The following is a 13,710-nucleotide window of genomic DNA, read 5'->3' as shown; positions in this document are numbered from 1 at the left end:
CCACTCTAGAACCTAACCGTCTGGAAGTGGCACCTGGAAGAATCAGCCCTACCTGCTTGCTGACCAGGTAGGTAGTCCTGCATCATGAGAGCTAGGAACGCACACATGACACACCTGAGCACACCCTGAAGGCCCATGCCACTGCACACTTACTTATCCCACAGGAGCACATCCTGTAATCAATTCTGAGAAAAGCAAGAGCGCTGGGAGCAATTCTGACACCGAGGAACTGATCTAAAGAGCTGAAGGGGAAGAAAACGAACAATGCTACAGAATTAACACAGTACTGGAGGTAATGAGCTGCACGTCTGTGGATGAAAACTATTCCATTTTTTTTTTTAATTCATTCAGGAAGCTTTTAATCTGTTAGTTAAGTCTCCCTGGGTGACATTTTCATGCAGACATTGCTTTCTCTCTATTACAAAAACCAAACAGATTAGCTGGTCTTGGACCCTACACCAAGCCATTTGCACACTTGAAAGAATGTTCGCAGAGGAAAAGTAAACAGTCTGCAGACGTTAATCATATGTTTTACGATAACCATTTAAAAGCTATTCCCTGTACTACCATTATTTAAATGAGACGTTGATGCTGCCATTCACTTGCAGAGCCTGGGGCCCGCTGGCGGCCTGCTCCAGCCATCCAAGCACCAGGCTGGGTCCCCCGGAGCACAAAGGGGGCTCAGAAGCTGGTGAAAACCAGCTAATGTGTGGCTTCATTCAGGGGCAGCAAAGTCTGCATGAACGGGCAATCTACCTCAGCTCAACACCAAACAATCCCCTCTGACGAAGTGACACGGAATAGCCATTTAGAATTCATCCTTCTAATTAACTAGCTGGTCAGAGAAACCCCAGCCAGTGTACTGCCCAGCCTGGCCTGGCCTTCACTGCTCTCCCAGGACTACCCCTCTAGGAGCGGTAGCCGGAGGCTTGCTTGAAATCTTGTTACAGGGTGGGCTACAAGTAACGCTGTACTCGGTGAGTACATGGGATGAAAAGAGGGGGGAAAGTATAAAGGCTGAAGGATGACATGGCCCCATCTGCCTGAGACTCTATTGGTTGTTCCACCATGGACTTGGTTTTCACATTTGTATAATGGACTTGGTGATACCCAGGATACTGTAGGGGAACAAGAACCGAAATCAGCAAAGACAACGCAGGACCCAGTGCTGTGGCCTCTAGAGGCTGGACCAGTAAATCATCATCAAGTGACTGGTTCCCTTGGCTGCTGAGGGAACCAGGACTTTGGTTGGGGAGCCATGCTGGAAGGGCTCCCGTATTCCCAACTTGCTGAGAGGGAGGCTACGAGATGCCTCCACAACTATAACTGCCTCCAAGTCTGTTTGTGGCTCTTGGAGTTACTTAAAAGCTACCCCTGAAAAACAGTGCAAGATTCACAGCCAGGCCCTCTGGGGTATTGGGAGATCTAGAATAATGGTTAGCACTACACATGGACTTCCCCTAAGGAGAGGAGAAGCTACTCCATCATCAGGCTCTGGCCTCCCCAAAGAGCTTTCTTCTCAGCACCCAGGAGAGGAACAGGAGCCCCCACTCTCTGCCCCCCATCCCTCCCCAGCAGGTGAGACGGCCCCAGACCCAGCACACCCTCTTGGTACCATGTGCACGGCCTACCTGTTTTGGGGTCTACGTCAGCTGGTAAGTGTGGAGGTGGGTTTCCCGGGGTGAAGTGCTCATTGCTGTACGTGATGAGCGGCGTGAGAGGGTGAACATGGTGAGGGTGCTGCACGACGGGCACTTTGTTCGACTGTGGGCAGGAGAGACAGAGGAGGACACTGTCAAGCTGGCTCCTGGTAACTGATGAGACTTCTGAACACTGCCCCCCCCACCCCCCCCAGCGAGTAGGGGGCTGGCCCATGCCCTTCCGCCCTCCGCCCTGCTCTCCCTCCCTCCCAGAGTTTGTAAGAGGTGCTGGATTCTACCCACAGCCCTGACCCCAATCCATGGATTACAATAACCGATATTTATAAGGAACGCTCTCACGGTAGACATGCTTCCCTGTTTCCCTCCCTACGGGGCCTGGCTTTGAAAACACCTCCTGCACCACCACCCCATCATGGACCCCGACTGTGCGCTTTTCCAATGGGCAGCTACATCGGAAGTGGGGACTTTAATCTACCAGGCCACTGGGTTCCTGCAAGGGGTGAAGGGGGGGTGTCTCTGACCCCAGGGCCCCAGCAGAGGGACCTTCAGGAGGCAAACAGGCTAGGAAAACCTTCCTTTACAAGAAACCCGGGAGGACCCAAATCCCAGCTACCCAGCCTCCCTATCTACCACCGCGGGCTCCTAATCGCTCCCCACCCCTGGGAAGCAGCAGGCAGGCCACAATCCTTCCCAGACAGGATGGATGAAAAGCCCCACTCCTGGTCTGGTTGGGGGTGTGAACTTTACCAGAAAGCCCTAAACTGCCAGGCAAGCACCTGCATATTTTATGCAGATCACAGCAGCCCCGAATTCATTAGGAATTTCATTAGGAAGTCATGGGGGAACACTAATAAATTAACTGAATGATGATAAATCGGGCTAATAAAAGGTGTGCAATTTAGAAACGAGCAGTTGTAGCAAACAAAGTACAGGCATTTATATGTTCAAGAAGGGTAGATAGAGCAGGAAAAAAAGAAAAGCGTTTTAAAGATTTTTCTAGTTGCCATGACCAGACCTTTCCAAATTCTTCACCTCCTCCCTCCCACACCCCTCTCAGTCCACCCCACCCCCTCCACTATGCGGTGCTGTAACTTAGCCCAGCAAGATCACAAAGAAAAAATGGAAGCTGAAACAAGCGAACTACTGGGCCATTTACTGAGAGTAATCCAATTGCAAAAAAACCCTATTCCCCATAGAGGATTTTCACTAAAATCCTACAACAGGGACATTTAACCAGATTAGGTACCAGCGAAGATAAAGAGGCTAGTATTAGATGATGAATGGATTAGAGTCAAGTTTCATTTCAGAACGTGTCTTCATTTCCTTTTATTACTTTTAGGAAGGCACAACTTGCATTAACATCAAGGAAAAGGAATTGCATTACAAGGAAAGAAGTGAGGTTTCAATGCTGCCCACTAGTGCCTCTTGAGTTCAGGGACTACCGAGCAGTTAAGTTCGCTTTACGTTTTCCTTCTTGTCCTTTTTTTTTTTTTTTTTTTTTAATGAATAAGGAAGGGGTATAAACATAGAAAGAATATTTTTCACCCCAGTTAATCGTGGGGAAGGCATCTCTAAAAGGGGCTTCTAACTTTCACGAGCATGTTCGGAAAGGAAAATATGGCCTTCTTCCATGTGCTCCAGAAAAAACAAAACAAAACAAAACAAAACAAAACTACAGAAAAAGAAGTCGACACTTGCAATAGCCTGGTTTAACGATGCCCATAAACAACTGGACACTTTCAGAGGAGACTAGCTAGTTGCTCAAAGAGCCTTATGCTGTGAATTACCAGTTTGCAATCAAAGCACTGAAATGAAAAGCACCAAAGCTAAGGGAGCTTGGGTAACACTTCCCTAGCAGCCATGAAGGTCTGGGCAAGGCCAAAGCCAGCAGAGTGAAGGGCTGTTGCCCCAGGGCCAGAACCAGCATCTTACGGACATGCACTGAGGATTCTTTTTGGGGGGAACATATCTGTTTAGGACAAATTGAAAAGTAACCATCAAATGGACTCTTACTGTATGCTGGGGTGGAGAGGAGGAAGAAAAGGAGAGCGAGGGAGAGGAAGGGACAGAACCTAGGCAGAGGGCGTGAAGACCCGCAGGAGGAAAGGAAAAGGAGTACTGCCACTTTCCAGAAATGTTTTTATTTGGTTGGAAAGATACACACCTTCTGAAATGAAAGAAGGCAGACCAGTTCCAGATGGTTTAAACTAAGTGCGGAAAAGCTAGGAGAGGAGTTAGGAGGAACCACAGATAACCCAAAGCAGGGAAGACAGTCGCTGAGAGGTTGAGGGACCACCATAAGCAATGGAAGGAAGCAAAGGATGGGGGTATGAGGGCCCGGTAGTGGGAGTGGAGCCTACAGTTCTTGGCACTGGCTGGCTCAAGCTTCTCTCAGGATGCTTGTTACGAATCTCAATACCTGATCCTCGGAACCTGACGCAGTAGGCCTGAGCTCAGGACCCAGGCATCTTGACTTGGCCTATTGAGGGCAACAGGTGGCAGCTCTATCTGTTCAGTCATGACCCGGAGACCAAAGAACCACATGTGCACAGACAAGCATAAAGGTTAAGAGGCCTGGGTCCTAATCACGGATCATGAATCCTAGATCTCAAGAAAATCCATGGGAAGAACTTAGTACAGAACCTACCACATGGTAAGCATAGGAATGGTGGTTTACTATTCCCGTTATTTATTATTTTATCATTATGGAGAAACTGCCCGATGGCACAGTTCTGTCTACAGTTCAGATGCACAAATTCCATGGCTGCCTTCCAAGCAGGACTAACAGGAAACGTGGGGAAAACCTTTCTCTACTTGTCTAGCAAAGGATGAAGACAGAATCTGTGCAACAGTGTCCACTGGGTGTAGGATTCAAAAGTTAATTTCCCCCTCTTCCTCTTAGAACCATGTATGAAGGTCATTCTGACACAAGTCAGACACTATCACCTTCATACCATTTTGTACACTCGAGCCTAGCCAACAGGTTTTTTCCTGTCCAGTCAAGCTCTATAATATGGAAGGGGGTAGATTCGAAGCCACTGCTACCCAGCTTTAGGAAGGGAATATGGGAGCCCTCTTGGGACGTGTTTCTCTTCTCTGATTGTGACTGTAGTCCAGGCAGGTGGCTAGGGAACCACACATCTCTCCAGACTGGCTGGTTCCCAAGTAAGCAGGAGGAAGGCATGCAGTCATACCCACAGAAACCAGGGTCTAGGCATGATTCCCACACGCGCTGCCTGTACCTGGACTGCTGCTATGCTTGGGAGGATGTTACTCTTGAAAATGCCCATCTCTCCACTCTCAGGACTCCAGGGTCCTTTTCTTGCTATTTTACATCATGTCCATGCTAGAGTCACGTATGTACCTTTCTTGGTCCCAGTGTAGTTCCTGAAGGACTAAGACTGTGTCTTCTAGAACTTTCTCTCCCCTGTCATGCCCAGTTTGTATGTGGCAGTGGTGAGACTCAAAAGCTGCCAAAGATCCACTAAATTCCAATTACAGTATCAGAAGAAGAGAAGGACAGGACCAGTCTCACAGATTCATTCACTAAAATGGAGTCTACTTAGAATCATACAACAAAGCTGGATAGGCCTTCAGAAACCAGCTGGTCTTATACTTTATTAGTACAGTACCTTAAAAGTGGTTTTAGAGGCCCCTAGCATGTACACCGTGACCAAGAGTGAGGGCTATGAATGTAAGGAAGACTAGACTGAAATTATAACTGACCAGTCTAGCTGTGCAACCTGTTTCAGGAGCTTCATCCTCTCTCTGCAAACTCCAAATGAGAACAGGGGTCAACTTCAGAGCATCATTGTGCAAATTATGGCTCACGCCTGTAACAATGCTCAACACTGGGCCTGGCACAGAGCTGTACACATGCAATATAAAGAAGCTTTGAAAAATACTGTCCAGTGAGTACTAATGAGGAGTGCTCAGTGAAGGTAGGGCTGGCCGTCCCGCTAGTATGTTCTCATTAAAGTCTCAGATGGGAAATGGATCCACAGGCTGCACGTCTTATTTCACAAACAAGATGTTCATTGTAGGGCTAGAGTGTATGGATGTTTTGTGGTCACCTCACAAGTACATGCTCTTTAAAAAAAAAAGTGATATTAATAAATATATTTTTTAATCTCTTTTGAGAAAAACCATCACTTTATCATGTCACCAAAGAAGAATGACCGCAGAGGAGTTTAAAGTTAAACAGTAATAGCTAGATATGACCAAAGGCCTTTCCAGAATCAGGCAGAGGGCCTTGAACAAGTAAGAGTTCATGTAAGTGAAGCACTAACCAACCCAAAAAGCCAATGTCCCTTAGACCTTCCCCTTCCTGACCATCAGTGCCCACTTCTTTAAAGAGGTCTTAAAGGATTGTGTTCATAACTGTTACCATCCTAAGAAAACTCAACTGTGAAAAATACCTTTCCTGGGGGAAGGACACACACAACCTTCCAGAAATGACCCAGGGAATCTAAATGAAAGCAATACTCTATGCTGGGAGTACTGGTGGGATAAACAGCAGGAAATATGCATCTCTCCCCCTTTTATCTTTTGACAGACAGAGTCCACTATTTGAGGCAAACAACTACAACACAGAACCAGGTACCTTTTCGGTAACTACCTTTCCCTAAATATCAAGTAGGTCTTCAAAACTACCTGGTGTGTGTGTGTGTGTGTGTGTGTGTGTGTGTGAGAGAGAGAGAGAGAGAGAGAGAGAGAGAGAGAGAGATCATGCTCTCCAGCGACAGCTAACTAACAACATTCGAGGTCGGGGTGGCAGTGGTCACGGCAACTTGCATGGAAAGCCTAGTTACTAGTATCTAACCCTTGAGGAATATTATGAACACTAGGAATCTCTGAGCCACAAAAACAGCAAACATGAATAAAATATTCCATGTAAGGTCCGGGAGATATGCTACAGTTGCCCATATACACCCACTCCATCAGCACCTGGCACTCACTCCCAGAGTCACCTAGAACCCTTCGTCTAGATGATCTGAGGAGAGAGGAGCACCGAGTAGCTGCTGGTCCTGAAGCTCCACAGTCAACCGCAGCACGGCTCACCGCTGCCACCTTTGAATGCAGCCTTGCTACTGTACCTGCCTTGGTGTTGAGTAGGATATACTAAATATTAAGTCCTCGTAACACACCTATGAAGTAGCTGGAGTTTCTTATTAGTGCCACACAGTAGGTGTCCCAGGCCATGTGCCTTGGGAAGGTCTGCACACTCACCTGCCTGACTCCACCACCCCCTGGTGTCTGCAGAGACTGATGCTGGGATAGGGTTCACTGCCATGCTAATGGTGAGTGGCATCCCATGACCTTAGCCTGGGCCAACTGGACAGAGATGCTTCAGGACTCACAAAGGGATCTCTTCCTCACAGTTTCACCCACCAGTCTCTGGAACCTAGACCAGTTTCAGCAAATACTGCCTCCTGCTACCCAACCCCGCAAGTTAGGAGTAGCTCAGGGCTCCCTGCCTCAGCGAGAACACTCCCCTGCCATAGAGCACCAGGGACTTTTAGCAGGGGATTTTCTAACGTGTGGCTGATTATGGGTGGTGGGGGATAAAGACATTTAATGGGATGTTTCTGCACCTCAAATAGAGAGAGGCAACCAGGATCAGGGCCCAGCAGGGTTCTGGTGATAAAAACAACACACGCCATCAATTCTGGCTGACAAGAAACTAAAGAAAAAGTCAGCTAAAAAACCTTGAACCACTAAATGAAGTAAACAGTATCTATTTAAAGGGAACAAAAATCCTCATCTGACCGTAAATCATTAGGGCTTTCTGTTTTCTACCTGGAGTGATGGCTGCTACCCAGAGCAAAGTCTTCACCCAGTTCTGGTCATTATGCTCTATGGGTTTTGAGCACCTAATAGTTAAATGATTAAGGGAATAAAAGGGGGGGGTATCCTTTACCAAACCTCAGAGCACACAAAACCTTTCCACCCACCCGAAGTATATTCATCCCACTACAGTGCGGGGAGCCGGGAGAGGGTGCCCCTGCAGCTGACCTCTGACCTCTCAAGAACCCTTAAGCAACAGTGCTCAGCAACTTGCCCCCGCCACCCTCATCGCCAAGCGCCCACACACCCGTCCGAATGCTGCTCGTGATTTGGAACCCGGCAAATGAAAGATTGATTCAGGCACTTCTAGATCTCCCTGCTACCCCTCCTCTAACCCCGACCCCTCAACCTTCTGTAACTGTGGGGAACCCAAAGGGAATGAAAGCTTGCCATTCACCTCGCAACCTATTAATCAGCAGACGTTGAAAACAAATAGAGCCATTGCTGGCCCCGGCCTCTCCGCCGGTCCTCCTCTTCAATACTCCCCTATTGCTCTCCTTTTCTGCAGAAGAAAAATGGGGCCAGAAAGTGCCTTGAGGAGCCCAGCACAATAAAACAAAAGCAGCACAGAGGAGCATTTGTCAGCCTTCTCCCCTCCCCAGGGTGGATATGGAAGGTCTTCAGTGGTCTTAGGTTCCTCAGCCCTCCCAGGGGCTGAAATCAGCTTCACGAAGGGACACTGTTCATTCCGGGTTTCCATTAAAAAATGGGTTGCTAAGCTAGCTCTTCTCCATGCATTTTGCTGGTTGCTGCTTACTACGGCTGCATCAAGGCCAATGGTGACTAGCAAACCCTTCATGATGCTGCACGTCACTGGAGCCACAGAGCGCCGCTGGAGAGGAGGGGGTGGAGATGAAGGAGGGGCTGTTTCTTCCTCATCAACAACCCTCTGTGACTCAACTAGTCCTATTTTTTCAGGCGATGGACCAGAGAGTGGTGGAATGGTCAATGAAGGTAGCCCTCTTGCCTTGACAAACCCATTCCCCCAACAATGAGCACACACTTCGGCTGCTAGAACGTCAGGAGACATGCACAGCAGCCTGGATCCAGGCCTGCACACACGGGTCCATCTCGACTTACCTAGTGAACATCTCGCTATTGCATCTTGCCAAGCTCCTACACAGACAGGAGTAAAGGGTGGCAGACAGGCTTCCACCCTTGGCCAGATGGGCTTCTGCAGACATTTTGCTCTGCACCTCTCCCCATGACAGCTCCAGAAGCCCCCCAGCTAGGACCCCTCGTCCAACGCCCAGAGTCCCCTGGAGGTCGAGAGCTACTCCTCCAGAAGGGCCTGCTCTCAGCTAATGGCACACTGTTTCCCTGGACAAAACTTATACTGATAGCAAGAGCACTGCTGCTGAAAAGAACAAGGAAGAGAGAAGGCTTCACAGGGTTCAAGTTTTGCTCGGAGAAAGGAGGTGGTTGAGAGAAAGGAGGTCCGCCTGTGAGTTGCAGAAAGACCCACCCTTTGCAGCACGCGGCCTAACTCACCTGGCCCGTGCTGCTGGGGACTCTGTGCCCACCACAAGGCTGCCAGATTACAGCTGCTGGAGCCTGAGGGAGCCTGGCATCGGGGTGCTCCTTGTTTGTCTGGTAAACTGGATGGCTGGACCCTCCCGCAACCCCAGAATCAAATCCATGGAGACGGCAAGAAGAGGAAGAGAGTCTCCCTGCCTTCTACAAAATTCTGCAGACTCACAGTTTCTCATACTCACACAAGCATTAAAAATTCTTTGTGCAGGGAAATGACTGAGCAGGGCAGGCAGGGAGAGAATAAATGTGCAGCCAATCTTCATCCAAATTCTCTCACACATATGCATATACACAGAACTAACTCAAACCATCCTAAGCCCTCCGCCTTTTTTTTGTTTTGTTTTCTCCCCTGGTTCCTGCCATAATACAACCACCCAGCTGGTAACACACCACACAGATTGCCAAGCATTCAGGGTCTGGGGGCCAAATTCTCCTCTTAATGACCTTTTCTTAATCCCCCAAAAGGAGGAGGGGCAGGCTGGGAGTGGGGCTGGAGGTGTCAGGGTGGGGGAGTGGGCACACGAAGGGGAACATTTTAACCTGGAAAATAAAGATGTGCTCCAGCTGCTCGGCTTTGTGAGAGCCGCAGCCAAGGGCCGACCCAGCAAAGCTGTGCTTTCACAGGCTCTTGAACAATTACTTCCAGTTAAGTTCATTAAACATAATTTATTTCCACTCATTCTCATTTATTTCCCAATAAAAAGAAAGCATCCCATTGTGCTTTCCCCCAACTAACCTTTAAAGCACTTGCAAGCTTAAGTCTTGGCCCGCCCGGTCCAGGCTGGCCCCTGACAAGTGAGTTCCCAGGATTTTCTTCCTGCCTATGTCCCTCCGGGAGCATGCCACAGCATGGCAGGGGTCAGTGAGGGGGTGCAGCAGGCACAACGGGGTCTTCTAACTGTCTTAATCCTCCACGGGGTCCTCTGACTGTCCTAATCCTCCACCGGGTCTCAGAAATGAAGAACCAACCACTTCACTCCTAAGAAATTTCCCAGTAGTTTGCAACCTCCAACCTCCTGCAAGATATTTCTCTACTACTTGAGTATTAAATGATTAGTGTTAGCATAATCAATCTTGTGGAGTGTCCAAGTTTGCACAGAATGTTTGAGAATTGGGTAAGAGGGTACAGCTGTTTCTGGGAGAGCAGATTTTCAAAACAGAGCCAGGAATAAAACTAACCTATTCCAAATGAAGAAATCCAAAAGCTCAAATTCTCAAAACAACTTAAAAAAAAATAATGATTTCCAGGTTACATTCCCCCCCTCCGAAAAACCCCAACAACCCCAAATCTAGGGATTCCTGAATATAATGGAAAGGAAATCACCAATTTTGATTTAGAGTAAATTTTAAGTACATAATGGTTATTACATCCTGGGGATTTCAAGAAAGTAGTGAACAAAACCTGATACCAAGCCTTCTAATTTATTTACAATGACCAGCTATATAAAAACGTCTTTTATTTTTCTAATACACTCTGTGCCTAACTTTCAAATCTAGACGGTACTGTATTTGAAATTCATGCCTGTTACATGGAGTCTGATAAGTGCTCTTTGAAACAGCTGTTTCCTTCAGAAAGCAGGTGAATCTCTCCCTAGAAAAGAGCAGGCAAATGGAGAGGAGGGATGAATGTTTTCCTGTGGCCCAATGGACACAAATGCCCCCCAAACCCTGGATTCAGCAGGAATTCAGCCAATGACAGATCCAAAGGTAGTAGTGCATTGTTCTGCTCTATTTTGCCCTCTTAGTGTCCCAAACGTGGACATCCTTTAAGGGATACCTACCTACAGTCTCAATAAATGATACACGTGAAAAGGACACGACCCCCTCTAAAAGCAAGTTGACGAGTTGGAAGTTTAACGAAACTAGGGAATGACCCAGGCAAAGTCCAATTAAAAAAAAAATCTTCAAATGTGTGCAGAAGTATGTAATCTGGAAGTATGTAATCTGGAGGGCATGGCAAGATTTCATCACATTCCAAAATGTTGCAGAAGGAAAGAATTCCATTCCATAGCTCTCGGCCAGGCCCCCCACCAACCCCAAACCACAAAAGGGAGGTTTCCCTAAGAATATAAGGTTGCAGGCTCTGTTGCTTCCAGAAAATGCCGATGCAGCAGCCTGTTGTGACAATACAAAGATCATAATATCTGTATCATTGGAGTCGGGAATTCACCCTTTCAAACAACTCCCTTCTCATGAGACATCAAGAATGGAGGGTGAGCGGCCACCAAAGCAGCAGGACTGCTATTAAGTAACCCAAGTAATTTGAGTAAACAAAGCTCTGGAACCTTTCAGGAATCTCAGAAAGGGAGACTGGGCTGGGTTGGGAAATTTACGGCAACACAACTTAGACATTCGCAGTGCCAGCTTGTACTGTCTTCCCCACGACTCTGGACAGTTCACATGATCGTAGAGTTAACTAGAAAAGTTGCACCCCAAGACATACATCTGTCATCCCTTCATGCTCGACTAGAGAAGCATTTACCACTTCGAGTTTTAACTGGATATCTAGGATTTAATTCCTGATTTTGAAAACAGAAGGACTCTTCTAAGTCTGCTGTAGATTTCATGTTTTTTCTTCCGCCCCAAAAAAATCAGATCTAAGAGCTGACTGACTACTGCAAAGGTTTCTGTGTTTGGCCACTCAACAACAAAAAAATAGTAATAAAAGTCATCATAGAAATCACCTCCAAATTCGAGAATGCCTTTACAGCTGTGGCAAGGATCTGACCCAACAGTTGAAGAGTGGAGTGTAACCTAAGCCCCGAACTGGTCTTGCAAAAGGATCCTCTTCCTAATCATTAACACCACAATGGGCTGCCATGGGTCTCCTGCTCCGGTTTCCGGAACACATTTTATATTAAGTTTTAAAAACACAGACCCCAAGAGCAAGCCTGTAGCCCTAAAAGGCTGGCATCTAAATTTGGAGATTGAAAATAAATACAACTGAAGACAGAGCAACAGAAAGTTAGCATTAAATATGAAAGGAAAACATACAGTTTACACAAGCCCTGCTACTGTAAAAGCCTGAATGTTCGGACGGTTCAAAGCTTTGAAAGTATGCTCCTCTCTGAGGCAACGTCATTCTCCCTTCTCTTTCTTCCAATGGAGCCCACCCTGGTGGGTGAAGGAGAAAAATTTATTTGTTAAAAGAAATCCTAAACCCCACCACCCCTTTCCGGATCCCCAGCTTACTGGAACTTGGGGAGCCGGCTCTGCAGGCTCTGCATTGCTATATAGCTTAAGGACTGTGATGAAAGTCAAGCTTTCTCTTCTCCTCATCCTTTTTTTTTTTTTTTTTAACTCTTTCTCCCCACTCCCCAAAACACTGCTATGGAAAGTACATAGTGAAAGGGCACAGCGTGAACTGACCATTTATTCTTGGTTTTGTTTTTGTCTTCCCATCGTCTGAATTAAGAGGGGGAAAAAAAGGCGCAGAGGTTTAATGGTCAAGACCATAAGCAAGGACACGAACGCACACACGCACGCGCGCGCACACACACACACACACACACACACACACCCCACTACTCACCCAGCAATTCAAATTGAGGTGCCAACCGCCCAACTGCTGGAAGAGAGAGAGCCCGGAGGCCACTGCGCCTCCCTTCCCACTCAAATCTTCCATCCCCACTAAAACTGCATCCCTAGGGTACATAATAGCTTTGGTCTTCTTTCTCTCCACCTCACAAAAAACTTTCTCTGTACCTTCAAGATGGGACTGGGCCAGCTTTTTTCTCCTCCCTGACTGCTTTTCTCACTTTTCTTCTTCCTCCCAGCCTTCCCTCCCTTTATGCCTTTCACTTAAAGAGCTGGAAAAAAGCATCTTAAAAGATAGAGAAGGCTCCAAATTTCTGCCCTGGTTTTACTCAAACCGCTCAGAGTTCTCACTCACGTTGCCCATCATTGTTCTGTTAATTCGTCCCCTTCCACACACATCCTCCCTCAAAAACCAAAACCAAAAGAAAGAAAACATAAAGAAACACAGCAAAAAGAAACCTAATCATCTAGTTCAACTGGTTGCAGACTGAATTTTTTTTTCATCTTAATTAAAAAACAAAACAAAACCAACAAAACAAAAAAACCTCCTTCTAGTTTCTAATCTCTCCCACTACAAAATCCATGAAGGAGAGGGGGAAGGCCCATTCTCCCCAGCCAGCCAGGACACCTAAGCGAAGTCCCCCTCCCTCACCCGTTACCTTGGGCAGCAGGGACAGAGCTACCGCTAAGAGTAGCTAAGAAATTACGGTCAGCCATGAGGGAAAATGATCAACCGAATGCGGTAGGCAGGCACTTTATCTGCAAGATTGTCAAATCCCTCAAAACAAATTTCTTCGAGAGAGAGGGCTGCATTGCAGAGGAGGAGGGAGGGGGAAAGTATATTTTCTTGTCACAGTGACACGGGAGTGACACTTGGTAGGGCCTTGTCTGCCAAACACGCACACACACCCTCTTTTCCTTCTAGAGTAAAAGACTGTGCTGGAAAGATTTTCAACTGACCTCTCTGGAAGCAGAAGAACGTAAGCTTCCTGTGTTTCCTGGCATTCTAGCAGCCATACCGCTAACTTGCTTTCTGACTGTTGAGTTTTGTGAGCTTTCCCCAGCATGAGAGAGACAGAGATAGAGAGACACACAGAGACACACAGAGAGAGAAGAGACCGCAAAGGAATGC

The 13,710-nt window shown here is 47.2% G+C and overlaps 1 protein-coding gene across 20 annotated transcripts in view; it reads right to left on the bottom strand.

Annotated features, from left to right (window-relative positions):
• Positions 1-13,710, bottom strand: part of TCF7L2 (transcription factor 7 like 2) — a 197,252-nt gene that overhangs the window by 22,260 nt on the left and 161,282 nt on the right. For all 20 annotated transcript variants that reach the window (XM_038578812.1, XM_038578817.1, XM_038578821.1 and 17 more), the window contains one exon: positions 1,632-1,764. In XM_038578812.1, the coding sequence (XP_038434740.1) occupies positions 1,632-1,764 (133 nt within the window). The remainder of the gene's footprint in view (positions 1-1,631; positions 1,765-13,710) is intronic.

The sequence above is a fragment of the Canis lupus genome, chromosome 28, assembly GCF_011100685.1.
Source record: "Canis lupus familiaris isolate Mischka breed German Shepherd chromosome 28, alternate assembly UU_Cfam_GSD_1.0, whole genome shotgun sequence".
Classification (NCBI taxonomy): domain Eukaryota; kingdom Metazoa; phylum Chordata; class Mammalia; order Carnivora; family Canidae; genus Canis; species Canis lupus.
Note: the sequence above shows the minus strand (reverse complement) of the source record. Positions and strands in the feature narration are given on the sequence as shown.